General features: G+C 36.2%; 1 protein-coding gene across 2 annotated transcripts in view; it reads right to left on the bottom strand.

The window, feature by feature from the left end:
- dgkza (diacylglycerol kinase, zeta a) overlaps positions 1 to 14,877 on the bottom strand; it is a 108,164-nt gene extending 93,287 nt beyond the window's left edge. For both annotated transcript variants that reach the window (XM_065289462.2, XM_065289464.1), the window contains exons 1-2: positions 14,781 to 14,877; positions 14,374 to 14,638 (exon numbers count right to left, since the gene is read on the bottom strand). In XM_065289462.2, the coding sequence (XP_065145534.1) occupies positions 14,374 to 14,630 (257 nt within the window). In that variant the 5' untranslated portion in view covers positions 14,631 to 14,638; positions 14,781 to 14,877. The remainder of the gene's footprint in view (positions 1 to 14,373; positions 14,639 to 14,780) is intronic.

Genomic DNA, 14,877 nt, shown 5'->3' with positions numbered 1-14,877 from the left:
CATTGCAAGAGCCAAATGTTAATAGTTCACCTATGAACATTGCACAAAAAAGTGCAAATGAAAATAATCAACATATGTAGAGCTTTTAAACTTCTTTTGTTTATAACTGTTTACATTTCATACATTTTTACATTTCAAATATTTAAAACATATAGCCAGTCTTCTTCTAATGACTTAAAATGCACTTCATGTTTTCTTTTTTAATATTTTAAAGACATATAGGCCAAATTGCCTTTCCATTGTACACTTCATCTGGACACGACGATCGGAGTTCACCCCCTAGTGGCAGTCATAATAAATTTCCATTTTAAGAGAAAAGCTCATTACAGTGCTAGAGCCTTTAATCTACAAAAGTATTTATAGTAAATAATTTACTTATCAGTAATTAATAGTTTTTAAAGGATTCAAGTGTTACAGATAAAGTTAAACAAAAAAGGATTCCGGTCATTGTGTCACAAGCGTTGTAGTCGCACAAGTTTTTTCTTTTTTTAATGCATCCAAAGCTCAAATTGGATCCGATAATTATGCGCCCGCAGATGGTTGGCATCCTACGCAAACCCTTTCCGACTCTCCTCCATCATTTGTCATGTACAGTGGAAAGGTAAAAGTACTAACGCTGATTTTAAATCAGACAAAGATGACCGGCACGGTGGATAAAGATGATTGGAGGGACGCATTTGGCCCATGGGCCGCCAGTTGATTTGCCCTGTTGTAGATTTAAGTGGTTGCTCGAAGCACGCGCACACAAGCACATGTACAGAGCAATCTCTCCATTGATCTATATAATAAATGACTGGATTGCGCATGACATCACAACTGTAAAGACACCGCACAGCCATTTTGGTATGCCCAAACATTCTATTAAATTTATAGGACGATTTTAGCAAAGTACTTCGTTATTTATTAAAAATTTAACATTTTACTTTTTAAACTGTGAGTAACTATTAATTCATCTTCATTGCAGTATCTGATCAGCAGACAGAACGCAGCATATTTAGTATTAATGACAAACGTGCTCATTCTGAAATCTAAATAAAGAATCATGCTTTAAGTACCTGCATGTGCATATGCAATACGCTTGTTTACATTTTTTTTTGCAAAAAGCCATAGAATATAAGTCTTTTTTATTTTACTAATTATTCCGAGAAATAACGCTGACCATGCAGGCTTTCAATGTCATAAAACTTTATTTACATCTGTGTCATTACAACAGAATGCAACACACACTCACCTTAACATTTTCTATAAATCTCTTATCCTGCCCAATTAAAACATAAACATTGCAAATAACATCAGAAGTAACAATTAATTTACATAGACATATCCTTTAAATTAATCTTGTGTGACTGAAACGCTGTAAATATTAAAAAGTGTAATGTGTTTACAGCGGCATCTAGCGATAAGATTGCAACCAACCTCAATTTTGAAATGCGATGAGAAGCTACAGTAGCTACCACAGGACAAACATGTTGTCGTCTGAGACAACGTACTGTAGGGACGAAACACATTCCTGTTTATTAAGGCAGGACAAGAAGCTTTAGAAAAATTACAGTTAAAAGCTGCAATATCCACTCTCTCCACTAGAGGGAGAAAGTACTCTTGCAAATAATCTGCCTCACCATTTTTGCTTCTGTGAGGAGTCCTAGTCTTCTGCCAAATATCAACATACATTAACTACTTATAGAAAGGATACTGTACATTTGAAATGCAGACTCCATTTGTCTCAGACTAGTGTGTCTCGTTTCAAATGAGCTCTGGTCCACCTGTTCATAAATCTAGAAGCTCTCCTATGAATAATGCTAATTGATACCTTTCAAATCATCCCCTAAACAACCTTCAGAGTCATCATCATAATATGTCACTCTGTCAACACTGCAGGGAAATCACTCATCACCTTTGTATTTTAGCACCATGCAGACAAACACCTGTGACCCATATTTGTAGCCTTTTTAACCTCTGGGTGTCAAAGATAAAATCAGTGTTTAAAGTAGGACATCAATAAATATAAGACACTGACCAGAGGAGCACTATCAATTATGTGTATGTCACATCCAGTGATGTTGAGTGTGATAGGTGTGTAATTAGGAAACTGCACTTAGTTCTTATCACCTTGTTGCCATTTCAGTGTGTGTGTGTGTGTGTGTGTGTGTGTGTGTGTGTGTGTGTGTGTGTGTGTGTGTGTGTGTGTGTGTAAGGCCAAAGTTACAATGGTATCTGTCACTGTAGTGATCGCTTATCAGGTACAGGCATCGATTAACTGGGAAATTGTAAACCCTTCTTTTTGACTGGCTCTCACTGACTGTTTTCAGTATCATGACAATGTGATACTGTGACCTCAAGTGCCTGACACAAAACATTTGTGACCTTGAACCACCAAAACAGTCAAAATAAGCACAGGTATATTTGTAGCAAATGCCAACAATACATTGTATGGGTCAAAATTAACTTTTTAAGCCAAAAATTATTATGGTATTAAGGTAAAGATTATGTTGCATGAAGACATTTTGTAAATATTCTACTTTAAATATATAAAAACAATATTTTTCATAAGTAATGTGTTGCTAAAGACAATTTTCTCAATATTTTTATTTTCCACATTTTTACACAGTTGTATCTCAGCAAAAAGTTATCCTATGCCCTAACAGACAATACATCAATGAAAAGCATATTAAAGAATGACTGGTGACTGATTTTGTGGACCAGGGTCACATTTGTGAGTTTGTCTGATGAAATATGTAAAATTAGTGTGTAAGAAATCAAATGTAATAAGAAAACGCTAGACCCTTAATGCAATTTAAGTAAAATGATATGCTAAGGGTGTCACGATTTCTTTAACACGAAATCGATCAAAATTAAGTCACAACCTCGAAATTCGAAAAAAAAAAATGGAATCGTCCATGCATCCATGTCCTGTCCGGTCAGCTTGCCAAGCAGGAAAAAACACGTGTTGAGTGGTGTGAGTCAACCTCCTCTAACTTAGCTAGTTACAGTCAGTTAAAGATAGCATGGCAGATGCAGGAGACACCACACAAGCTGCTCTTTACATGGGAAACAAAAAACAGCAAGTGCCTCCCGCCTTCAGCTGAACTCAATCAAAGCATGCGCACGTGCGCAGCAGAACGACGTCTGTGGCAGGACCGGTCGTTTCTCTGAACTGAGATCTGTTTAAGTTTCACAACAACTTATTTCAGTTGCTTAAGAGTTTAAGAACAGCATTTAAACATGATTTATTGGGGTACAGTCTGACAGTAATAAAAGCGCGTTTAGAAGTACTGACAGGAATGTTCATCTGAATGACACAAAGTTTCATTTTATCAAGTATGTGCATGTACCACATTTTTCCACTGACAGCACGACTAACGTGGCAGGGCATCTCCGGGTTCAAGGTCTGATACTATATTTCATAAAAGACTAGTCTAGAAGTGGCATAGCATTTTTTTGTGCTTTCAAAAAAAAGAGGTAAAAACCGAGAATTGAATCGTGACCTAGAATCGAAAATGTAATCGAATCGTGGATTTTGAGAATCGTGACAACCCTAATGGTCATATACACTGAGTATGTGACATGCTGTATTTCCCACACCTTACCAGTGCAAACACTAAGCACACACAGTTCACATCCTCTCAGATATCGCTCACACAGATGCAGACATATGGTAGACCAGAGCAGCGTTTGTAATCTGTGTTGAAGAGAAAAGCCTTGAATAATTAACTGTCCTTTACTCAGTCACAACCTCTCCTGTGTCAGTCAATAGTGATGTTCTTTCAGTAGCAAACCTGTGTGAGTTTGAATGTGTGTCTAATTTATCCCACAAATTTAGTATAAATGAAGGGATACAGTAGTTCACCATAAACTGAAAATTCTGATCTATGTCATTCTAAACCTGTACGAGTTTCTTTATTCTGTTAAACAGAAATGAAGACATATGATAAATGATGTTACACAATTGACAGTACCCAATGACTTATTTATTTTCCTACTATGGAAGTCATTGGGTACCGTCAGCTGTGTGCTTACCATCATTCATCAAAGTTCTTCTTTTGTGTTTAAAGGAATAAAGAACCTCATACAGGTTTAGAATAACATGAGGGTAAATGATGACATTTAATGAGTATTAATTGTCACGTGAACTATTCCTTTAAAATTGTCATTACTATTTAAAATGATAGTAAATTATACACAACTCGCTTTGCCAACAATACCCATAGAGATGGGTATAATTTCACAATCGTATGGACTACATTTATCTTAATATGAAACCACTGTGTCTAAGTCTTCATCACTAGTATAGCTTGAATGTGAACGTTTGTATGTGAGAAAGTGAAAGAGAAAGAAGGGAAAAGAAAAAGAGAGATAGTCTTTGTTCTGGCTCTTCTTAAACTGTCACCTCCCCCTCTTTGCCTCCTGCTGTATGATTGGTTTAGGATGAGGTTTTCTGACATCTAATCAGCTCCCCGTCCCTTTCTCGCTCTCTCTCTCTGTCTTGAAAGCTTATCACTGATCCCTTAAGAACACTTACAGATACTGCCTTTAAAAATCTAATGAACTGGACTCATGAAACATCACATCCTAACTTGAGTGCTTTGCCACAAATAGTGCTGTGGGATTTAGATATAAATATGATCATTTTTTATATTGCATGACCACTGTGTGTCTAAGCATGTCATGTCAAAAATAAGCGAAGCAAACTCTCGCTGTTCAGTGCAGAAGAAAGAGAGTGTTTTTGTGAAAGCTAAGACTGTGGGAGGAAAGCTGTTGATAGACCAGAGCCTGCAGTACAGCACTGACTTCCTAATACAGATCAGATCAATCTACAGCTATAACATACACCCTTCACTACAGCTGGTACTCTCCTGCTTACTTTTGCCTCTGAAACGTTTAATAAATTAGGACTTTTTAGAGTTTCAGATTCATAGTATACAATGTGATTTGTTATTCCACAAAAAGAAAATAGCTGTAACTTCATTGTATTATTTCAAGATACAGTGTGTGACATTAAATTTGGTAATCACATAATAATCACACTATTGTGATGGTAGATCACCACACAGACAACAATTTGTTACCCAGGGGCGGTTCTAGACCATTTTAGGGGGGGCTTCAGCCTCCCTTGTGCGTCATCTTAGCCCTTAACACTAACAAACTATTTAAATTTTATTTTGAAAATAATTTGTTTGAAAAATAGATTGAAAATAGACATAATATCATAAAATATACAGCAAAAATGTAGTTACATGAAAATCCAGCATTGAGCCCATAGGTATTTTTTCGCTTATGCTTTGATTTGTTTGTAAGCCTGCATGAGTGCATTAATGTCTTCAAAATGTAATAAATTTACAATTGCACCACATCCAACAGGGCATAACTCATTTCTAAAAACAGGCGGAATTAGATGACTGCTGATTTTGAAATTACAGATTGATTTAAAGTCAGACAAAACAACTTTCATGTGTGTGAAATAACTCACAAGCGAGTAAATGTTTCTCGCATTATGGGCACAGAATCTCCTTGGATCCACCTTGTATTCAGCTCTTTATAAGAGAATACAAAAATATAATTTTGCCCATCTCACACTACATTGCTGAATTGTGTAAGCCTGAGAAATAGGGAAAGGTACATGTAGGTCAGATCACGCAGATGTGAATGAGATGGGGATTCAGAAGATGGAAGAGAATAAAAGTGGCAGAAACATTTCCAGGGTACTTCAGTAAGAGTGATTACAGAGCTACAATGATCCAGCAAACCAAACGAAAACCACTATATAGTATTTAAAGACTGCTTTAGTCTGAAGAGGAGATTTAGACTTAACCACAGAAAGCTTCATGCATCATTATAAGGCTACTCTTACAGTATAAATTTGCATGCATGCTTTAAATTATCTTTAGTTTTGTTTATTGAAGTGCTACCTTTCAACACTAAGGCCTAAAAAAAATTCTTCATTCAAAATTAACTTATGGAAGGAAACAATGTATGCTTTTACATGCTTATGCTTCAGTGACGACTCAGTCAGTTTAGTACCAAATATGTTAAATAAAGGTCCAAATTAAACCATGAAATATATGGCTCAATGCACAAAAAACATTACAGCAAACCATGGGTTTATCCAAGGGTTTCTGAGAACATCAAACAACCTGTCTTTCTTGTAATTTGCTTTTTTGCTTGCTTCAACCAAGTGGCATGCATTTATACCACAACACCATTAAACAGGATTAGACACACACCCTTTGACGTCAACAACAAAATAAAATGGTAGTATTTTCTCTTGTAAATAAACCTACTGCTTATTTTGTTTTTCCAACTATGCACAATTATGGGCCTATGTTTAGTTGCTTTTAGGTATTTAAATTTAGCCCTGCAACCCATTTGGGACATTTAAATTGATCAAACTCAATACCTCAATAAAATTATATGCGATAACAAACAAAACTCAAAATGTCAAGTCTCACTGCAGCTGAATCAGCAGTGGTTCCTATATCAATCTCTATGACTAACCTAAAGGATGCTCACTTAAAACATGTTACATTCCCTTTGTGAAGCTCAGCATATTAAAATTCCTGTTCAACACCTGAACCAGTGAGAACATGAAAATGCTCAAATAAATAATTATAACAGTAAAAAAAAAATCTCAATAAAGGCATTTAATCATGGTTTTTATGGAAGTATTATGACAGAGCCAGCAGTAAAGCCACAACAAACATGTCTACTCTATAAAAGGTCTAATGAAGCTTCCATAGCCTTCTATGTCTAAAGTGTTCAGTAAAAGGACACTGCATGAGACTTGACATTTATGGCTGAATAAAGACAGGCACATATATACCCAAGCAAAAGTCCTGTGTGGCCCCGACACACTGAGCCCATACTGAGCTGTATTCTCCAAGTCGCTGGTTTCATAAGCAGACAGACGTCTGTCACATCAGGACAGTCTAAAAAGCCTCCCACTGAATCTGCATTTGTTGTCTCCATTTACTGGTAAACATATGGTGTATTCACTGACATAAAGTCATTATGTAACACAGTATACACACACACACACACACACACATTCATAACAAGTGTTGCATAGCTCACATTGAGACTTATCTCCTTTTGGAACTATACTTTATGCTCAACATGTCCTAAAGAACTGCACATTCTCTTTCAATTACAAGTATGCAGCACTCTCTTTTGAGAAGTGACATTTTAATGTCAGTTATTGTACTGTTTGGTGTTTATAAATGTAATACACTTCTAAAGGAGAGAAAAGAAACCTTAGTAGCAACAGAAAGAGATATATGCAGTGACGGGAATCATGAGAAAGAACCAATCATAATACCTCAAATAAAGACATTCAGAATTGATCAAAATGTTACTTTCAATCTTATGCAGTATTGCCCGCTGTATATGGCAATAATCTTTCCTGCCAGTCATTACAGTTATATCACTGCATCATCTCTATTTATGACATGACCTTTCAGGTATCTCATTACTGCATGAAGTACTGAGCTATTCTGTGGAAGAACAGATTTTCTTCCCATTTTGAGCCTCTTGTTGCCAGCGGACGGTAAAAAGAAACCTGGATCATTATCTGTTTTTAATGATCTTCAGTCAGCATGTTCTGGTCCCTGGGTAACCAAAAGGTGAATCTCAATGGTGGATAAAGCGCTTAAAAACTACAGCTGGGACATCCATGGCCTATAAAGCCACATACACACTGCAATACGTTTGTCACTGCTTTAAAAACAAAAAACAAAAATACAACTCTGTAATCCTATTACGTTTTCCAAACCAGTAAGACTCTTTCTTTCATAAAACACAAAAACAGAATCACATTTTGTACCCTGTTCTTTTATTTCTGAGTTCTGTACATGTCTGTATTCACACCTGAAAAATTTAAATGGTGAATAATTGCAATTTATATGTTGTTTGCCAAACATTTATATTGTCACAGTATCAAATTATATCGTGGTTATTGAACAGCAGTTCACAGGTACTGTATATAAAAGCAGAGGTGGAACCAATGGGGGCCTGCAAAAGGAGGGTTTGATATCCTTGATTTAATACAAACACTAAATGGTGATTCTATTGGTGGCCGCTAACAATGGACACAGCTTAATCAAAAGTAAGCACACCACAAATCATCAATCATACTGACAAGAGTTCAGACATGTTAGTATTGAGAAACAGTGTAATGCTGACTGTGCTCACTCATTGTTAGATCTGCTTAAATAGTCAACAATGTCACAAGTATGAAGATTCTGAAGGTATTTCTGTTTTTTATCCTAACATAAATACACTGCTTACTGAATGAAGTGCTATGTTTAATCCCTTGATACATTAAACAGGCCTGGAAAACCAGACAAGCCACCTTGGAAAAATCAATGTGCTACAGAGCAAACAGAGCCCATGCAGGGCCAGTAGCACCATTCCTCCCTCTTTTATCAAAGACAAATTTGATACAGACAAAGAGTGACTCTTCCTGAACTATATCACAGTCCCCTTCATCTTAATCAGGCCTGGAAGACTACAAAGCCCATAATTCATAATTCATGTAGGTCTGGTGGCTTTAATGTGATTAGGCCGTTTCAATGAGCTACGTACTTTTTTTTATAAAGGACCAGCTGGTGGTGTGTCTTCTCGATCCAAACAGATCTGCTCAGCTTCTGCGTTCATTTCAAAAACAAGATCTGACAAATGCATTAGATTGTTTTCCAGCCACTGAGCTTTGATTAACAGAGGGAAAACAACAACACATTCTAAATGCATGATCTTTTCCTAAATTATATCATTGTCATAAGTTATTTTGCTCATTTTAATCTCTACTTGTAATTAAACAATGCCGTAATGGCGAGGCGGCATAATACTCAGTTCATCAATCATGTAACTTACTTTAAGTATTCAAGTACAATGAACATTAAATTATTTAAAAAATGAAGCAATAACACATACAAGGATAAGTATTATTGAATATCAATTATTATTTAATATAAACAAGGAATTTACATACAAATAAATTAAGATTTTGTTCCAAAACAAGATAACAATGCGTTTAAAAATTTTCAAAAATCTTGTTTTTTGTGCATTTCAATTAATATCAATCAAACTGCATTTGGTTTGTTTTGATTTAAGCCTTCAAAACTAAAAAAATACAGCCAAGTAGCACAATAAAACCCAATAAAAACATGATAACATAATAAAAAAATTGAGAAAAATTTTTTAAAACGGAGTTATCTGGTTTTGGAACCAAACTTTTCAAATATTGATGCTGAAAAGTACATTTAAATGGAATTACATGACAATGTGAAAAATAAATAAAAAAACATCACCAAGAAAGTGATGCACCGATGCATCGGCCGCCGATATATATTGGCCGATTTTTGATGAATTTGAAACCATCGGCATATCGCCAATAGCACAAGAGAGGCCGATACCGATTGTTTATTAATTAACCGCATGAAGGCAATGAGTTGCATGTCTGTTGTTCAATTAAAATGATTTAATGTTCTGGTGTGCACTTTACTTAAGCAACGACAGAAAACCTTTGTTGAGCTGGCTCAAATGTCTTGGACAATAAAAGAAACAGACTGCACTTTAGTGGGGGAAAAGAAGTCCAACTTTTTTTGAAGTAGCAATATTTATACTCCGTTTAAAGAAATACCACTGGTATTATTTATGTTTATTAAAGAAATCCATTATATGTAAAAAAATAAAATAAATGAGTTAATGTTGTTAATAAAAGAAATGCTGAATAGCAAAAAAACACATTTGAAGGTTGTCATGTTGTCTTATTATATTTGTTTTGGCTTAATTTGTGCCTCCTCTTATTATGTTGGTCAGTTGATGGTTAATTAGATCCAATGCATGTTCAGTAAAAATCATTTGCTGCAGAAATAAACTAGCTAATAGACCAACTGTATAGTATTGTATAAAAGTGTTTCATATCGGTATCGGACAAAAGTTGTCTGTTTAAATCGGTATCGGCCCAAAAAAATCCTATCGGTGCATCCCTACCAAAAACACATGGTTTGCAATAATTACATTTTTCAAATATTTACACCTTCCTATTGTTTTTTGCCCTTTTCATGTCTCATTGTTTTATGCAGCAGTTTCGTGCAGCAAAAATACAGATACTTTATCTATATGCGGATTTTGTCCAGGGCTCCTCATTATTTATCACCTACAGTATTATGCATCATTTATAAAATGTGTACATTCGGCAAGCATCTTAAACTTTGAGTGATTTAGTGACGTGACGTTCTGTGTTTGAATGAGTGTGCTTGTCCATACATGTGTTGTGTTGATAAGTACGTGATGGTAATCCAGCTCTGGATTAGCCTGTGTAAATCTACACAGGAGACAACACGTAAAGCTTTTGGCTGTGTAATCTGATCAGACCTCGCATCACAATTGACCCAAAATGAACTACTAGGTGTGCATATTAATTTGATGAATTTGTTTTTGAAAGAAATAATAAAAGTGTTCAACTTGGGAAGCCCATTTAAAAGATACTTCTACATGTTTATTATCACAGCTTTCAATAACAACATGGTACTCTTTATTATATTAAATATCTTTACATCCTTACTTCTACTCTATAGTGCAAAAATCTATATATGAGGCGATAAAACATATTAACAACTGTATAAACAAACGGGTTGTAGACTAACATTTAGCTTCAGTGGTCATAATCTTATTTTGCATATAAAACAAGCCAAACAGTCATTTATTTTTATGACCTTTTTCACCATTAAGACTTTCAGAGTTCTGCCTTGAACACTTTTATGTAAACAACACATCCTTATATCAAATGAGAAACAATCTGTGCCCAGATGTGCCACAAAAACCGTTAAGGACAAACTGAAGACCCATTGCAAGTTATCGCAAACGCTTGATTGCAGTTGTTGCTGCTAAGGGTGGCCCAACCAAATATTAGGTTTAGAAGGCAAGCACTTTTTCCACACAGGGTCATGTGTGTGATGTGTGTTGCATTTAGTTTTCACTTCATAGTAAAAACCTTAATTTCATTAACCTTCATTTGTGCTTACTTGTGTTATCTTTGATTAATATTTAAATTTGTTTCATGATCTGAAACATTATGGGGCCAACGTTTTTTTACAGCAGTCTGTGTATATACAATAAAAACTTGATTTTCACCAAAGGGGGAATTTAAACAGTACCAAAGACTAAACACTGGCACTTAATGACTACTAAATGTGTTTAGATATTACCATTTAACTGTAGCAGATTTGTTTTACGTCTTAATTCCCTATTTTAAATCAGAACATTGCTCTTGGAGGATTCGTAATTTATGAGGAATAATTATGTGTGAAGCAATCCCTGCAACAATCAGTAACCTATTGCAGGGCCTCTAGTCTTTTGATAATATTATGCTAATGCTTCCGTCTTTAAAATGGTTATGTTAGAAACACTAAATAAGTTTTATGTCAGATACATACTGAATTCACTTACCTAGAATTCTAATGGGTGTCATACAGCATTATCAATAGAAAATGCTGAAGCCAATATGAAGTAGTCCATGAAAATACATTTTTCTTTTTTTTAATGAAAAATCCCAAACACATTCAGGTAGAATTACCATCCCTACCAAATAAGCAACCTGACTGTGATACAGAATACATGTAAAACAGTTAAAAGCAATATCTTCACCAGTACAAATATTTTAAATGTGTGACAAATCATAAAAAGAGAGTGGGGGTGAATGATTAACAACTGAATAGAAAACTGTGGGGAATCAGATTCCCTTGAGGCAGGTATGAGTCAGTACATTCAATAACTCTTTGCAATATAGAGGTTTGTTGTTTATATATTTCCTAATGCCATTCCAGGGCTACATCCATGGTAAGAACCATTCGCAGGACAGGTTTATCCGTACATAAATCAGGGAAGGACAATTTGGTATCTCCAATACACTTAACCTGCATGTCTTAAACGGACACAGGGAGAACATGCAATCTTGATGTGAGGCAATAGTGCTATATTCTGAGCCATTGTGCCATCCTTGTAATGCAGAAGAAATATTATAATGTAGGTCTGAGTTTAAAATAAACAACAGGTAGACATTTGCCATCTGAATATAAGTGATTTCATGTCATATAAATCTGCACTACAGGGAGATTACAACACACAAAAAATATTTATAGAAGCTCATTGTCAATGCAAATATCAGACCACAGAAACAGAGCTGGAGGAGCATGCTGTGACTACTCCCAAAATAAAATAGCCTCACCCTTACAGTGACATCCCAAAAGACAGAAAAGAAGTGCAAAAAACAAGCTTAGCTATTTGGTATTATATCTATGTACTGGTTTCGCTTTGTTAATATGATAACGGGCAGCTGTCCACATATTTAGTTTGTTTGCAGCTGATAATTGACTCCCACTCTAATCAGTGCTAAAATGATGATGATGATCAACCACCGACAGCCCAAAACACATTACTGAGGTCAGAACAACAGCACTGAGGAGGACAACTATAGGGATAGACTGGTTGCTATTGTGTTATCGCCTGTTATCGACTGTGCCAGTAGTGATCTTCTTTCTTTCCCACTCCACGCTATGCATTGATTGCCCCTCTCTTCCCCCTTTTTTCTTTCTCTCTCTCTCTCTGACTGTGGTGCTGATGTAGGATGCTGTGTTTGACTGCTGTGTTAAACTACCTCCCAGTCTCTGCCCTGCCAGGCATTAAGGCCAAACAGGCATTGGCTCTCTCTTTGGTTAACTCATTTTACATTGCAAAACCACCTGCGATTCAACGCTGTGTCCCTCATCCTCTTACATAACACACTCAAAGCGAAAAAACCCATCCACCAGCAGATACACAAATACATTTTCTTTCACACACATGCAGTCATATCGCTTTACACTGCGTGGTATAAAAATCCTGAACATTATTGCATAATCAGCACAGCTGGTGCTTGTTTCAGATGAGATTAGAGCAAGAGAGGAGAGCAAATCTACTGTACATCCCTACAATCAACTTGTGAAATTCTGTGCAATGAAAAATACTTGTGCAATGAGAAATACTCTGTGCAACTTGAACATAACAGTCAGAAATTATTTATACCTGTGCTTTCTTATTGTTCAGACTAATTGTTTCCTGACCTTACAGGTACCATGCTTTTGTGGCACAGAAATGTCAGGTTTGTGAAACACACTAAAAGGTTACATGATCTGTTACTCAGGTGCATTCAGTATGTGCATTATTTATTGCATTTAGCAATCAATATCTAAAATAAAGATGCACGCACGGTTTATTAATTGTTTGCTAATTGATGTTTCTTCCACACCATTATCTGATTTCCGTAAAATTTTGCACTACTTTCAAATTGGTTAGTTCTGCATGAGTGTAACTACAGTAAATTTTCCAGGCACAGCAAATTTGTATAGTGGTCAGCGTCGGCCTATGTAACACAATACTATCGACAAGCCTGACATAGCAAACATGCAGAGAGCAGGGTTTCCTAGAAATTTACACTCAGTTACACTCATACACACTTTATGGCTTAAATGTAATGTTCATTCCATACATCAAGTCTGTGCCAGTAAAGCACAACACACAAAAAGCAACAACCCACTAAACCAACATTAACCAACTGAGTAAACAAATACTGCCCGATGTACCAAAAATGTGCCCCTTATATAACCCGCATAAGCTTCTCATACATGCAATTTCAATGTCTTTCATTTAACAAACATACACCCGGACACCTTTTGGATTGTTGTTTAGACATTTTGAACAAAAACAAATGCCTGATGACATAATCTACAGTTCTCACAAGGATTATAGCATCTGCACTAATGTGGGTGATCGCATTAAAAATGTTGAAGGAAATTCTGCCATCTAACACCATTATAATTTAATTTACAGTGATGACCAGGCACAGATCACCCCGGTCTTCCATGGCACAATAACACTACCTGTCAAAATAAACCACATACACTCTCACTCTCTCACACACACACAGAAAATCATAGCACACCACACCAAAATGTAACATTTTGTGTTGACACATCAAATAAAGGGGCGTGACCTGACCTTAATTCCATTTAGTTTTTGCGTGTTGTATGTAACAAGAGTGGTATTTAAGCATTTCCTGGCTGTTTTCCAGACAACTGATTTAGGAGTTTAAGAAACAAAAACACAAGACGTCAACCACAGGAATACAATTTAATGTTAACGTCAACGTAAAGAGTTAAACTAAAAGTTATATTAACAAAAGGTATCTGTCAATTGATAACATTGGCCAATCAACTGAGATACAGATAGTTAGAAATCATGATAGATAAAACAGATAGAGGGAATTATTTAAAATAGTCGGATTCATCTACAAATCCTCATTTTAGTTGGGTGAAATTGTTTATTTTGAGTGAGATTTACCTGTATGACACCTGTTTCCGGATGGTGAGGTGTAAAAACTCGCTGCACTCCGTCTGAATATCAGGAGACGTCCCGTTCCCTGAACACTGCTGCTGTTTTAAAGTTGCTCCGGAGTGTCCCATTTCAGACAGGAACACGTCCTCCTCCTCCACCACATCTTCCAGGGTCGGTGGCACCACAACCATGGTCAGTGAGTCCGCGAAGCAACGAGCAGCGCGGGATGAACCGTCAACGGTCGCGTCTGATGCTTCTGCCATCGAGTCAACTACAAAACAAACGCCAATAACAGTTAAAAGTGTCCGACTGACAGGTACTGTCGCTGTTATGTGTATTATATGTGCTTTCTGCAGCTGAAATAGCAGCTAAGTTGTGTTTTCAGGGCAGTTTGTGATAGTTTTGCTCATTACCTTCAGTTGCGGATGAATTTGCTTTCACTGGAGAAGACGACCACCGCGAAACACACAGCTGACTATGACAAGACGCCCCGCCCACTGGCACTACCGC

This window comes from Paramisgurnus dabryanus, chromosome 2 (assembly GCF_030506205.2).
Source record: "Paramisgurnus dabryanus chromosome 2, PD_genome_1.1, whole genome shotgun sequence".
Classification (NCBI taxonomy): domain Eukaryota; kingdom Metazoa; phylum Chordata; class Actinopteri; order Cypriniformes; family Cobitidae; genus Paramisgurnus; species Paramisgurnus dabryanus.
The sequence above is the reverse complement of the archived record's forward strand: the minus strand, read 5'-3'. Positions and strand labels throughout refer to the sequence as shown.